This window comes from Cordyceps javanica, chromosome 1 (assembly GCF_051103115.1).
Source record: "Cordyceps javanica chromosome 1, complete sequence".
Taxonomy (NCBI): Eukaryota; Fungi; Ascomycota; class Sordariomycetes; order Hypocreales; family Cordycipitaceae; genus Cordyceps; species Cordyceps javanica.
Window position 1 is genome coordinate 5,994,553 of NC_139295.1, and position 15,039 is coordinate 6,009,591.

At 53.1% G+C, this 15,039-nt stretch overlaps 2 protein-coding genes across 2 annotated transcripts; one reads left to right on the forward strand and one right to left on the reverse strand.

The window, feature by feature from the left end:
* Positions 1-775: 775 nt before the first annotated feature.
* V2A60_001798 (component of IIS longevity pathway SMK-1-domain-containing protein) lies at positions 776-6,073 on the reverse strand (the record flags this gene model as incomplete). The annotated part of the gene is made up of 6 exons (XM_083253153.1): positions 776-2,958; positions 3,019-3,071; positions 3,129-3,213; positions 3,271-3,382; positions 3,528-3,782; positions 6,071-6,073. 6 exons carry the CDS (start codon positions 6,071-6,073, stop codon positions 776-778), a joined length of 2,691 nt encoding a protein of 896 aa, XP_083109279.1.
* Positions 6,074-12,892: 6,819 nt separating this feature from the next.
* On the forward strand, positions 12,893-14,448 carry V2A60_001799 (uncharacterized protein; the record flags this gene model as incomplete). Its single annotated transcript, XM_083253154.1, has 2 exons — positions 12,893-13,409; positions 13,478-14,448. 2 exons carry the CDS (start codon positions 12,893-12,895, stop codon positions 14,446-14,448), a joined length of 1,488 nt encoding a protein of 495 aa, XP_083109280.1.
* Positions 14,449-15,039: the final 591 nt, after the last annotated feature.

The following is a 15,039-nucleotide window of genomic DNA, read 5'->3' on the forward strand; positions in this document are numbered from 1 at the left end:
TCTTCTTTTTCCTTCTCAGCTGGGCAAAAAAAAGGGGGTGTAGTTTATTGAATTGCACAAAGCACGAAACAGCTTCATACACACTCGACGGAAAAGAGGTCGTCGTCTGACTCATAACAATAGATTGAAAAAAAAAAAAAGGGTTCATGCTTCCATGGGGTGGAAAGAAAAGAAAGTAATTTTCCTCCTGCCCCCTGGGATCCAAAGCAGTCGCTGCGCACCCAGCATCATCAAAAACTTGTCAACTAGTAATAGTAAAGCTGCCCGCCACTTGTTGCCGCCGCCCTTGTCTCCAAGTCATCCAATTTCCACAGAAAGACAAAACACAACAAGGAAAGAAAAGAATGGAGGGAAGGGGTTTCTCGGAGGGAAAAGGGTGGCATTACTGCGTAAAATAATGGTAAAGAATAAAACTAAAGAACAAGTCTCAAAAAAAAAAAAAAGTGTAGCCGCCCAGAGCCTCTTTCCGACAAAACACCCCCCCCCCCCTACCCCCTCCCCAAAAGAAAGACCAAGTTAAATACCCAGGCCCTGTAGCAAAATGAAAAGAAAATTGTATCCGTTAATTTCGTCAAAACTGCCTTGCCGGTACGCCGATGCTTTGGTTTGACAAAAGCATGTAAAAAGAACAAATGTTGATATAAGGATTTGTTTTGTGATATGTCGCAGTTCCCTCTCCTACGTCCCGTTTGCGTGTTGCACACAGCAAAGTAGGAGGAAGAGTAAAAGCGGAAAAGAAAAGGGGGGGGAAGAAAAACACAACGTCTCGATGCATTCACGTTTCGTCGTCTGATCTCAAGTCTCCGCCGCTCTTGAGGGCAGGGGATAAACTAATGGCAATCTTCTTGGGATTGGCATGGCCAGCGCCAGCGGAAAAGCTCCGCCGGCGCTGGCTGGCCTTGTTGGATGTGACAGAGTTGGCGTCGGCGGAGCCACTATTGCGACGCTTGTTCGCCACGAGCTTTCCAAGTTCGTCCTCCTCTTCGTCCTCTTCGCGTCTCCTCTTCTCGCTTATACGCTCTAGAGGTGCCGCCACAGACGGCTCGGTCTCATCTTCCTTTGGTGAAGATGCTGCCTTGTCCTCGGCTTCATCCTTCATGGCATCCTCGTCCTCGCCAGCGGCATCATCGCCATCGTCATCCGACGCATAGTCTACCAGCGGTTTTGATGGCGTCAAGCCGTTGTTGTGGGCATTTTGGCCTTCTTCGCCGTCGTCCTCCGGATCCGACGTCTCCCAGTATTCTTCCTCCTGGGGGTCAACAGTGAGATGTTCCATTAACCTTGCATTGGGAGGCTGACGTCTGGTCATGTCCTCTTCTGATTCCAAAAAGTATTCGGTCTCTGTCGTGAAACCCTGCGTCTGGTCATAGCGCAACACTATATCGCGAAATGTCGACATGTAGCTTAGCTCAGCCAGGCGATCTCTGTACGTTTCGACCAGGTGCTTGACAAGGTCCTTCATGTTTTCCTTTTTGACATGCTCAAAAAGCTCCAGGCAGGCCGAGCTCAGCAAGTTGTCACGAGGCATCGTAGCGATGAGGACGTCCAAGATGGGTCCGAGCACACGTTTCTCGGTGATTTGCTTGATATAAAATTCTTCCTGTAGTCCAATGAGACAGCGGAAGAATCGAATAGCGACGAGACGAAGGTACTTTTCGGGTGACTTGATGAGGTGGACAACGCGCTCGACGATGTTGTTATTCATGACAAAGAAGCGGCTGAATCGGTGGTGCTGACGGATGAAGAAGCTCAGAATTTCAATGAGGTAGCTGAACATGGAGGCTTGCTGAACGGGAAAATTCATGTCCGTACGGTTTTCCAAGTCGAGGAGCGGTTTAAAGAGTTTCGTGGCCGATCGATCGTAGAATCGCGTCAGGAACAATTCTTGTTGGGGGTCGGCTGACTGCTGCGGTCTGGGTCGGCCAATAAACTCGCCATTAACCTTAGCCATGACCTCTGGCCCCTGCCCTTGCACGCCCTGGTCAAGTATCACTTTGACTGCCTCCGAGATTTGAGACTTCACCCCGAGGTCGACCTCGACAAGGAGAAGCTCTATCAGCGAATCGGTTAATGAGTGTTGGTTTTCGTGCATCTGGCGGTAGATGGTCTGTCGAATCATTTGCGGGTCGTGATCTATGATGGAAACAAGAATGTCGGTAGCGCCGACACGCACGGCGACGTCGTCGTGGCGGAGACCAAAATGGATGACCTGGAGCAGGCCGTGTGCGATGAAGTTGTTGTACAGGGTTTGGCGCGCGGGTGGCTGGATCGTCTTGGCAATACCACAGCACTGCTGGATAAACAAGACGGCTTCCTTCTTGCGTCTGTAGTCGGGTTGCGCGGCGGTAAAGATACTAAATAGGTCATTCAAAAATTCGGCATTGGATTGCAAGTGCTGGAGAATGTCGACCTGGTTGAAGAATATGAGTGAGTTGAGGACGGAAAAGGTAGGATCGTCGAGAATGCGCGCCAGGACGACATCCTTGAGGTACTGGAGGCGGTAGGTCTGGTGAATCTTGCGCCTGGTGTTGTCATCCTCAATCGGCACCACCTCCTTATAGCGGCCTTGATTGTCCAGCCAATGACGGTGGTTAGCCTTGTGGCTAGGAAAGTCGGGGTCGTACTCGAGGGCTCCGACAACGCCCAAAACATTGTCGTCGGAGACGGCATGTTCGATGATTGTGGTGTCGTTGAGAAGAATGACCGTCTTCATGATATTACAGAGTCGGTGGAGATCGGGAAGGCTCTCCAGGTCCTCGGCCATCTCAACGAGCGGGATGAGCTTGCCAATGTAGTCGTCGGCCATGATGAATTTGGCCAGGGCGTCGCGGCCGTTGGCGGAGCTGCTCATGATGCGCATGCCAGATTCAATCTCCTGGAGGTTACCAAGTTCGGCCGGGGGCAGGTTGACACTGTGCTGGTGAATGTCGACGGTGAGGTCATCTGAGAGGGCGTCATCTAGTGGAGCGGACAGTAAGCAGACGGCTCGGAAGCAGCATAGCGAAGGAGGGAACATACCGGCCGCGGCGAGGCTGTTGTGGAAGGTTTGCTGAACATTGTTGACGAATCTCCTGTGGAAGCGTCAGCGACGGAAGGAGGTGGAGAATGATGGCAGCGGGTGGACAAACCAAATCATGGCACATCCTTCAGCTTCCTGGAAACTCAGTGCCATATCAACACCACTTCCTGGCTCCTGCCAGACGATGAGCGTCTCTGTGCGAGCGCGTTAGTGTAACGATGAGGTGCGGGGAAGAGATGGTCGCGTCATACCCTGCTGCTTCTGAAATCCATCTTCCTTTTGAATTTTGGTCTCCAACAGCAGTCGCTCAGGCTGGTCCTCGGACTCGACAATGACGCGAGGATCTTTGCGTCCATGTTCGGTCTGGAAATTTGAGCGCGGAGCGCGGTCAGCACAAGGGATCAGGTTTTGGGTGGCCGGACAGACGGGACCGAGACGGGCCGGGGCGGCCGGTAGGCGCGGGACCGAGGAGAAATTCGCAGGATGGAGGGCAACAGACAAAACGTACCGTAGTGAAGGAGGCGGTGCAGAAGCCGGTACCCCTGTCGAACCAGTCATTGTTGCGCAGCTCGTAGACCTTGACGCGCTTCTTGTCCGTCGCCTGATGAGGCACCTGCTGTGCCATCATCAGCGGCTCCGAGTCCGCCTCGGTGGCGATCTGGGGCGGATACGCGATCAGGTCTGGCGAGATTTCGAGATGCTGCTGCAGCGAGAGCTCGGCCGTCTCGGTGTGACTGAGGAGGGTAAGCGCCGCCACGATTCTCTAGATGAAGGATGCGCACGCTTCCGAGATGGACGCGCGCGACAAAAAGAAGGGCGAAGTAGGGAAGGATGCGCGAGGAGGAAGATGGGCGCAAAGGAGAGGGGGCAAAAAAAAATTGACCCGAGGGAGGGACGACAGAAAGCGGGCGTCGGCCAAAGCGAGACTGGCGACGAGGCGGGCAGTGTAGGCCGTCGGATCAAGGCGCCATGCAAGTAATGGAAGAGGAGACGATCGGGATGAATTGGCGGTATCGAGGTCGCGTTTTTTTTTCTTCGTCTCTTCTTTTCCTCCTTCCCTGCTGGTCGCGATGCGGCAGCGGTGGCGAGGCGGGGAATGATTCGGTGCCGGGCGGTTTCGTTGGGCAGCGGGCTGCTCACGCACTCGCTCTCTCTGTCTCCTTTGCGACCCGGCGACGGGCGGGAAAAAAAAAGAGAGAGATGAATGAAACTGTCGATAAAGTGCTGCTACGCGACGCGATGCGAAGCGGGCGATGTAACGAGCGAGGCGCAGATGGCCGTCCGGGGGAGGGGGGGTGTGGAAGGAGGGATGCGATGTGCGCTGGGAATGACGACGATGCGAGAGGGCCGTTCGGAGCCAGACCTGGATGGGGATGAGGCGGGAAAGCGCGTGACCGCGGTGGGTGGAGGGTGGAGGGAGGGAGGAGGAGGAGGAGAAGAAGAGGACTGGGCGACTTGGCGACTGGTGGCGGCGGCCTGGCGAGCGAGCCGGCGGAGAACGATGGGCTAACGTTAGTATCAGTAAAGAGCCAGGGCTGGGGCTTGGGGGGGGGGCTTCGGCGGCGGCGGCGGCGGCGGCGCGAGATGGAGAGAGAGGGGACTCTCTCTCTCTCTCTCCCACCCCTGTACCGGCCAGAGCACCTTATAGAACCAAGGAAAAAAACCTGAAAAAAATGTACTGGCATAAAAGACGTTACATGGGGTGGGTCTAGAGTTATTCTGGGCAAAATCGTCGCATTCTAGCCATCAAGATGCTGGCTCGGAATTAACGTGCCTGTCTCTCGGCGATGCTGGCTGGCCTGCATGGTGTCTGGTGGTGCGTGGTGTCTGGGGGCGGAACAACAGGCACTATAACGTTTCGGCAGGTATCTATCTGCTGGAGGTACCTTGGTAGCATGGGCGAGGTAAATTTGGGCTTTTTATAGAAAAAAGGGAAAGAAAAGTCTGTAAATATTTAGGTAAATAGAATAGCAAAGGATGAAAGAAAAAAAAATCCAACACTGCTGCCAAACTCTGCCAAATGAACAATGCTTGCACCTGCATTTACTGATAATGCATCTGTATTGTCAAAAGATTGCCCGCTGCTGCAGTTTGCAGAAGCGGAGGAATCCTGGGGAAGGATAGCTGAGTACCCCAGTACCCCCAGCCTCTGCAGCCGTGGCTTTTTCCCTCCCCTTTCTTTTCTTCTCCTCTCTTTCACTCCCCTTTCCTACAGCAGTTCGCAGGGTGCAAGGTTTTTTTTTTTTTTTTGCATGTGGCTAGTGCGCACACACTTTTTTTTTTTTCCTTCTCCCTTGATTGCTCTCTTCCCTCTCCGCCTCCCGACCCAGACTGAAGTGAAGGCCCCCCACTCGCTTCACTCTTAGTGGCTACCAAGTTAGCCAATCTTGGCGCTTCGCTTCGTCTAAGCTACTGATAGCTCGATTGTTTTCCTCATGGTCGAGCACGTCAACAGTCACGTGCACATGTCCATTGTCTAAGCATTGTTTGACGTGTTTTTTTTCCATGCTTCTTGATCTTCTTCTTCTTCTTCTTCTTCTTCTTCTTCTTCTTCTTCTTCTTCTTATTCTTATCATCCTTTCTGATGGCTCTACTCCTCTCTTCTCTTCTTTTTTTTTCTTTTTTTTCATCGCAACGCCGCAGCCACACCTCTCCTCTTCCCAGGGCCTACTGGTACATACTTAGGCCGCCGGGCTCTCTTCCTCGATTGGCCTTGTGGATCCGCAGCCCCCCCGGGAGAGATGAGCATGCCCAATTCGGCGGCAAGGCCCGCTACTCTATCTAATAATACATGGCAAAATTTAAAAATAAAAATAAAAATAAACCCATGGCAAAGGAACCGAAGCCGATCTGCCAAGATGCATGAGATCGCCAATCTCTCCATTTCAATAGATTACATTGATTTTCCCTTTTGCGTCTTGCTACTGTATCATTCCTACTGGGGCCCTTGCATCGCCCTCAAGGCATCACATATCTACACACTCACACTCACACCCACTTACATGTGTATATTATATACTCAGACGCGCGCACACACACACATGTACGCACCATGATCAGCCAACCATCCACCACTTTGCACTCCACACGACCAAGGACCGTGATGGCTGTCCAATCAAGTAAATACGGGGTATTTGTACTACACAGAAGCTCGCGTCGGAGTCTTTTTCGGTAATTTACAATACGAACACACACGCAACTCCTGTTCAGACATGAGGACGTCGACAAATCGCACGCGGGCATTCCAAGCCGGTGTGCAGGATAAGACTACCAATAATCACAGTCCCCTTCTCCCAAGAGGCGTGGGTCGATCGATCTGTACATCTTGGGTTCATGGTAGTAGAATTGTGTTGCTTGCATCCTCTCGCTCTTGGTCCATACATGCTCACATACGAGGTCCCCCCTCCCCAGAGCGCCTCTCAGCTACTCCTGGCCAATAGCCGCATCCAAGTCCTACCTGACCCGGCCCTTTCGGACCAGCTTTTCTTCGGCACCTTCATCCCGCGGGCCGATGGCCGAACTTGGCCGTCCAACCGCCCATCTTCACGCCATCGATCGTGGTGCTGGCAGTGCAGACCGGTCAGACACGACTGCCCACGGGCCGCGCATCTGGGGCGTCAAACCTCCTGCATCGCCCTGCAGCGAGAAGCCTCGCGGGAGGGTGATACGATTTCAGATGGGCTTGCATTAAGAAGCCGTCAATGAGGCTGCCTGCCTCCACGCTTTTCTTCTCCTTTTCCGAGCTGGATGGTGTAATTTCTAATTTTCGACAGGCCCAACAGTAGCTTCGTCATTACCGGAGCACGCGCTCGTAATTTATGTCGCATCACACAAGACTGTCTCACTTTCTTTTTCTGCTTGTTTCTCTTTTCCTTCTTCATTTTCGGCTCAGCAGAGGTTCGTCTCTATGAATGGCCTGCTGATGGACCAGTACAACGTTGTTTGGTTGGCTGGCTGGCTGGCTGGCTGGCTGGTGTGAAATAACAGTCCTTCAACAACCCAAAGGTGTGAATAACATGGCAATGAAAAGAAAAAGGGGCACATAACCTCACTTCACCAATATTTCATGACGTCGCCGAGTAGAGTGCCCATGATGGTGACGCGAGCCGATATGCCACATGTTGGGCTCGCACTGCCTCGTCGCCGTCGTGTCACCATCAGGGCACGACGACGCACAATTGACGACGTCATTTGCCTATTGTGAAAAAAGTTCAACATTCTTCTGATCGACGGCATTGTACTTGCTCTACGTCCCAAGGTCACGCCAACATTGGGCATTCTTTACCGCCCTGTACCCAGTATAAGCTTTTCTTGATTTTCGTATATCTCTTTTACACACACCACACACAACCAATTTCCTGCCAATGAAAAGGAACCCGGAGGCACGGCCATCAAAAGTCTGGAGCACAGCGTCAGCGCATGAATATGAGCGGCCAAAACTTCCGTATCGAGCAAGAGAGACGTTTCGGGCGAGCTGAAAAAAAAAACAACGCAACAGGGAAACCCCCTCCTCCTCCCCAGGGGGTGACAACTCGACGCGATAACGGGCACCGCCATTCGTTCCGAGTCCTGTCAGTGCGGCTGTAGGTGTGCAAGGGCGGGGAGGGGGGGGAGGGGATCTCGCATTCATGCGTGGCGGCCGCCTTAACCAATTCGCTGCCCGACTTGCCGACTTACGGAGGTGCTGTTGCTGCTGCTGTTGCTGCTGCTGCTGCTGCTGCTGCTGCTGCTGCTGCTGCTGCTACTGCTAATAGACCCCGGTACTGAAAGGGGGTGGAGAGGACAACTTGGACGGTGAAACGCTCAACAGAACGTGCGCCAGGTCTGTCAGTCTGTATCAGACCGGCGGTCAATCTCTCTCCCCTCACCCCAATTCCACCAGATAGACTTTGTTTAAAATAGCCCAGCGCCGAAAATCCCGCCAAAACAGCCACCCGTCTGGACTTGGTTCCACTTGGCCCAGCCTAGCGGCTGAGCAGAATCCAGATCAGACCTGGCGCTCCCTCCCCCCCCCTGTCAAATACGAGCTCGGCGGGCGTCGGCGTCGTGGACTTGTAACTTTTTTTATACGGCAGCTGTGATGGATGAGAACAACAGTCAAAAGCGTTTCGTCTGTGATATTCTATCCGAGCCCAATTTCAGGCTTGATCATGCCAACCGGCGGGCTGGCCAAACGTCATAAAGACAGGTTCGGCAATGCGAATGCCCACCGTCTCCTTGGAGCCTGGACTTGGCCAACGTGAGCCATTGGTGGCGTTGCCGGCGTTTTCTTTCCTTTTCGTTCCTTTCTCTTATATTGCTTTTCTTAAATTTTTTTTAATCGATCTCAACCATCTACTTTTGCCCGGACAGGGGGAATTGGGGGGGGTCAAGTAGGAAAGCGGCAGGTCGAGATACGGAAAGAAAGAGAGACGGGTTTGTGGAAATTCGACTCGTTCGTACGGCTGTTCCGCGGCCCAAGAGGCTGAAGACTACTTCATATGGACGAGCCACCAAGTTCAGCCTGGGCTGAGAACCATCTACATACTGATACTGAATAAAATATGCGCGGGGTGCGTCCAAACCCACATGTGGCGGTCCAGCCTACCCGTCGGGGAGACGACGCCAATCCCGGACCGGGTTGTAGCGCGAGCTCAACCTCATGTTTTGGGGGCAAAGGACAGCCACGTTGGAAAGAAAAAAAAGAAAAGAAAGGGAAGAGGTTGCGTAAGCCAATAGACTTGACTTTCTATTTGCACCTTTTTTTTTCCGTGCATCGGTGCTCGGGCGGTGTGCGATGAGACTGGACAGAGTAGCAAGTTTTGGCCAGCATTGCAAAAGCTTGTCCAAATACGGCGAGTTTGAAGAAGAAGCAAACGACGACAGATAAAGGTAAAAGGCGGCAAGGTGCGTCTCGCAGGTGGCTCTCCTGCAGACTTGTCATTTATTCCCGTCTGGTATAGCTCACCTTGGTGCAAGAGAGGGCAGTACTCGTCTGGGACCGGCGCACCAGATGTCTTGTTGTGAATGACTGGTATACCGGTCGGGGAGGGGGAAGCTGAGGTTGCTGGGCAGGACAGCCTCGAGAAATCCGGCGCAGGTGTGTCTGCATGTATGCATGTCGTGCTCAGCCCTTCCCAGGGTTGTGAAAGCAAATGAATACTCAGTAGACTGCCACCCAAGAAAAAAAATGCCAATAGAAATGGCCAAGAGAGCCGCGTGCATGCCTGGTGAGCTTGGTGGCGGCGGGCTAGAATTCGCCTGTATCAACAATGAGGCACGCATGTCAGGCATTGGCGGCCAAGTCGGGATCTGAATGATTGACGCGGCCAGCAGGGGTCACCCTCTCCCCCATCGGTCCAACACGACACTCTTTATTTAGATTCCCGGTTTCAGTAGTCTTTTTGATACGGCAACTACGGCAGAACGGGAGCCCGGCGGCGGCGGCGGCGGCGGCGGCGGCGGTGCCCAGGCGCCAGGCGCAAAAGAGACCCAACGTAGGACAAAGAGAGAGCAATCAGCTGAATGTTTCTATCTAGTAACCTGGGCTGGCCAAGCTGGCCGAGCTGGCACAGCTGGCACAGCTGGCAAAGCCTCGATGCAAAGCTGGAGCCGCACATGTTCCCCCCCAGCCGACGGACGTTTCACGGTCTTTTGGGCTTGGCGACGTGAGGTGGGCAACAAACCCGCATGGGGCGATGGGAAGGGTGAAAGGGGGGGGGAGAGGTTGGTCAGTAAGAAGGATTCGCGATGATGAAGTGGCACGTCGATGAGGAAGAACGGGCTGACGAGTTGAATTGTTACGGGTTTGTTTGGAGGATGTTGCGGACGCCAGGCTGAAAACAGGGGATCCGACTGGGTAGGTAGGGATGGGGGGTTATTGGAAGTAAACGGAGTACACTATCAGTACCATATTAGTTACATGGTGCCTGTATGAGGTAGTTAGGTAGGTAGGTATGCACCTAATAAGTACCTGCGCAGAGGTACCAGTAGGTAAGTTGGTAAGTAAGTTGGTAAGTAAGGTGGGCAGTGTATTGTATTGGTGGCTTGGTCCGTGTGGACGGGGGACGGGGTTGCAGTGCAGCTTCAGGTCGGCACGTCTTGGTTATGGGCATGAGATTGGTTGCATTTTCGTTTATTCATGCTTGCTTGCATTGTGGTTTCGAGGCATCTTGTAATTTGATTTGACTTTTTTTTTTCATTGACTTGCATATTGGGCATTTTTATTGACTTTGACTGCATGGCATCTTGGTCGTCTTGAGATGGAATGAATGAGAGCCTAATTAGCTTTGTATCAGTACTCGGTATTATTATTAGTAGTAGTAGACGGGACACAAGGGTCAAGGTCCACTATCGTACTCGCGTATCAGTACTTGGCCTGCCTGCGGACCAACCTACCTAGATAAGGTAGTGAATCATCTCTTTTCCTCTCTTTTTTTCTTTTTTTTTTCCCATCATCCAAAGGAATTGCCCCTGTAAGTAAGTACGGAGTATCCGTAGGTCGACGTGGCTTGCTTCTTTGGTGCCTTCCATGGCGCTCATTTTAGCGGCATTCATCCTTGTCCCCCCCTGCCCCCTGCCCCCCTAGCGCGGTGCCCTGAGATCCGCTACAACTCCACTGTCGAAGCTGGCAGGCAGTTGGCAGCAGGAGGCAAGCAAGCAAAGCAGGCTCGGTTAGCGAAAAGCACTGAGAGTCTGAGAGGGAGGGGCGGGCTACTTTTTAGTGGTGGCGGGCCTAGCGGGCTACAGGGCGACGGAGCCAGCGGGCACTAGCAAAAGGGCCACTGATTCTCGGTCCCGTCTTGGTGGAAACGGCGCTATTCGTATCGTGACGGTGCCAGGCAGTTGGCAGGCAGGCAGGCAGGCAGGCATGCAGGCAGCTAGCCAACTAGCTGACAATACAAAGGCAAGTCTCAGTAAGCCCCTCGTCCTTGCAAAGGATTCCTCTTGTTGCATCTTTGTTGGCATCGAAACGTGTGTACGGAGTTTGTTTCTCATGCCTCCACCTCTGCCTAGTTAAGTATGTAGGTACTGACTCCTGAGTAAGTAGGTAAGGTAGGCATGTAGGTAAGTACATATCTAGGTATATAGGTAGGTAGGTAGGCCTTGCATTGATTTTTTTACCCCTCTATTATGTAAGGTAGGTAATTCTACTATTATGCCTCTAATTCTCAGTCCATCATCGTGATACATGATCCATCCACACTGGGGAAAAAAGAAGAGAGAGAAAAGAAGAAGAAAACCAGCCTGTTCCCTTTCCGTTTGCGTCCATCCGTCTCTTTGACTATGCCATCCTTTCAACGTGCCACCCTTTCAACGTGCCACCCATTCAACCGTTCGACTCAGCCCTCCTTCACAGCCAGAGATACCAAACAAGCCCTGTCCCACTGGGCGCACCCTGTTCCGCCGTCCCGCCCCTCCCGCTCCACTACAGCTTTGGCTGGGCTGCTTCACAACCCTCGCGTGTCTGACAAGGAAAAACACGAATGGACAAAAGATCAAAATTAAATTACGAATAAAAGAATAAAAAAAGAACCGAAATGGACATGGATGGCTCCAGTCCAACAGTCGTATGCCGTGCGTCGTGTTACAGCCTGCTTCTGTTATTTTTTTTTGCTCATCGCCCAGACACGCCAAAAAGACGGCCTGAGCTCACCCCGATTCTAGGTACCTTGCGTACTGAGTAGCATCCTGGGTACTTCCCTGTAGGGCTTATCATCTCAGTGTGCATCAGTCAGTACGGATACTCTGTGCTGATTGATGATGGCACATGTCCTTATCCATTGTCAACCACCAAAACTACTGTACAGATCACCAGTCTGTCACTCACCCATCACATCTGCCAATTGCACCACAGTATTGCTCCCAAGTCGTCCCAGCTGCGTCTCGAGCCACGCCACGCCACGCCACGCCGCGCACCCCTGGCACAGCGCACAACTTCTGGTGGTAGTACCGATAAGTGTGTACCGCGTAGCCTGCCTAGGTACCTGGTAGGAACCTACCGAACCTACTAATCTTCTCAGTACGGATACTCGTCGCTAAATATAAGCCCACCACTTACTTACCACCACCACCACCACTTCCCGTATATTTAATATATCCTTCCTCCCGGCGCCGCCGCCGTTTGTCCTTTCTTCTCCTGCTCGCCCTGCTTCCTTTTCAATACTCTCAATACTTTCAATAACTCTCCGTCTTCTTTTTCTTTCTCTCACATTATCCGTCTTCTCAAATCCTTCCCTCCTCGCCGTCAAAGGTATTCTCGCCTTTGGGGATTGGGCCTCGCCTTGATACCACCAAGTTCATCGTCCTTCACCTTGCTCTGCTTGCTGCCGACCTAACCCATCCACCTGTCTCGCCTTCGAGTCGGCTTTCACGACTTTTATTATTATATTCTTCTCAGATGCCTGCGTGTCCCAGTCTCTGATTACAACGCCTACTTACTTGCCTGCCTGCCCACCTGCCCACCTACCCACTACGTACTACGCATATAAACTATGCAAGCACGGCCTTGGCTTTTGTTACACGTTTTTTAAACTTTTTCTTCTTCTTCTCTCGCTTTACCGTCCCCCACACGCCGCCATCCACCAGTCGCACCAGTCTCCTGGTGCTGCTACTACTCAGTACTAATACAAGACGCCAAGCCGAGACAATCAAGACACGCAGCCTTTGTCTCTGCTCCCTGAGACAAAAATTCTTATTACCCTCATATATATTCTCGTCTTCCTTCATCTACACTGAGGAGATCAGGAGACGACCGACACTGTTCCAACTCACCCTTTCAACTACCTTGCCGCTGGTGCGCACCGGCCAGCAATCCAAGCTTCTTGGACAAGACACCTGCTCGAACCACACATCTCCACCTCGCATCGCCACCACACAAACCCCCGGTCGACCATGTCGATTTTTTCTCATCTCCGAAAGAGCCGCCAGCATGCCAAAGAGCACAATGCGAAGCTCGCCGAGCAGAAGAAGCAGGATGCTCAAACGACACCCTATCGCCACGTTCCCACGCACGCCGCCTCCGACGCCATCTCCTCGGCGCCACCCGCCTGGCGAGAGGTCAACGACAGGCCCCGCATCCTCGAGCAGAATCGCAGGCGCAGCGCCATGGCCGCCGCCGGCTTCTCCATGAACATGCCTTCCACCACCACCATTCCCGCCGTGCCTCGCGTCACCAGCAGCCTCTCTTATGTCTCCTACCCGGCCGGCGAGGCCACTCCCCACGTCGGCTTGCCCCGCGCTTACAGCTCTGGCAGCGTTCACCACCCTTACGGCGCGAACCGTGAGGTCATCTACTCTATGCCAGATGCTCCCCCGTCTCGCCCATCTTCCTGGAAGGGCAAAGAAGTTAGCAGGCATTCCTTTTCCGCCTACGACATGTCTGGCGCCAGCAGCACCCTCGTGAGCAAAGGTGAGTCGGGCCCCTTGTTTGGTATCAGACTCGGCCTCACTGACTGACCGATCGACCCCCTTGGCTAGAGCCTACTCCCGAGGGAAGCTCTAGAGCATCCAACAGCTCTCATGACGAGCTTGAAATGGTCGTGCCCTCTGCTCGGCCCAAGGCCAAGACTCCCCAGACCCTGCAGCTTCCTCAGACCCAACCCGCCCAGCAGCTGCAGACATACCACCAGACCCAGCATATCCAGCAGACGAAGCAACTTCAGAATGCTCAGCAGGCTCAAATTCAGTCCGCTGCGCCGGTACTTCAGCAACCTGTCCAACCCATCATGGCTTCTCAGCAACCCCAATCGCCCGTTCCGGACTCTCCTCGACCGTCCTCTGGTCATGCCCACCGCCTGCACCCAAGCCACCGCCGCTCCTCGTCGGAGACGTCAGATAGAACAGCGGTTCCTGTTAGCACCAAACCGGCTACCAGAGATGCGCGCCCACCGCCAACGTCAATGAGAGGCTTCAACTTTATCTCCGCCACTTCAAGCCAGCAGCAGCAGCAGCCCCCCTCCAGTGCCGACGGCAAGCCTGCGCAGCCTGAACTCACTAGCGGGCCGCGTCAGAGTCCCCATCGCATCGGTACCGGCTATAGTGCATCTGCACCCCGGGCCCCTGCCACGCCAATCGTTGCGCCACCGGCCTCGCGCAACTCGAGCGACGTAAATCTTGGCATCTTGTCGATCCCGAGCCCTACCCTCGACTTGTCCGCCGGGCCAACGATGCTGTCTTCTGGCCAGAAGCCGTATCAGAGCCGCATCAAGGAGCATACGGGTGAGTCTGTGGCTCAGCCACAACAGCCGGAACTAGAGCCCATCGTTTCCAGCAAGTACACGCGCCACAGCCGCTCCGAGATGCCGCCGCCGCTTGCGCACGACAATCTAGTCAACATCTTCCCTGAGCCTGTGCCCGATCCATACGATTCAAAGTCGACCCGTGGCAAGCTCAACAAGAGCAAAAAAACGCGGTGGTCCTTTGCCAAGTCATCGCCCATCACAGCATAAGCATATCGTGCTCGCACGTTTCTCTCATCTTTTTCCTCTTCTTCTTCTTCGTTACACATTTACCAGACATGTTTGATTATAAAAGGCTTTTCCGTGGCATGTATTACCTTGGCTTCTATGCACATCTTACTATGGATGTCGCCTGCATTCTTTCTCTCCTGCTGTTTTTACTACGGCCGTTCTCGGCTGTGTGGCATCGACGCCACCAAAAGCCTGATTACGCCACACCTGCGGTCCGATCCGAGACACAGAAAGTAGCGATGGCTGAGAGCGTTGTTTCTGTGCGGCCGTAGGGTAGGATCTTTAACGACGATGACGACAAAAATGTTTCTTGTTTTTTTTTCAAGCATAGATTTTATTTGTTTCCTGGACTGGCGTTGGACGAAATCGGGAAGTACCATTTGAAGGGTAGATTTTGGATATCAGTATACAGAGCTATATGTAGGTAGCCATAGACAATGTACGTATCTGACGGACAATTCATGGCTATTTACGCGAACATCTAATGCACTGTCCGGTATCCTTGTAAACCAAAGTGCTGTTGGTGGATTTGAGCTGGGACCTGCACGCGCTTGGCCGTCTCTGTCATTA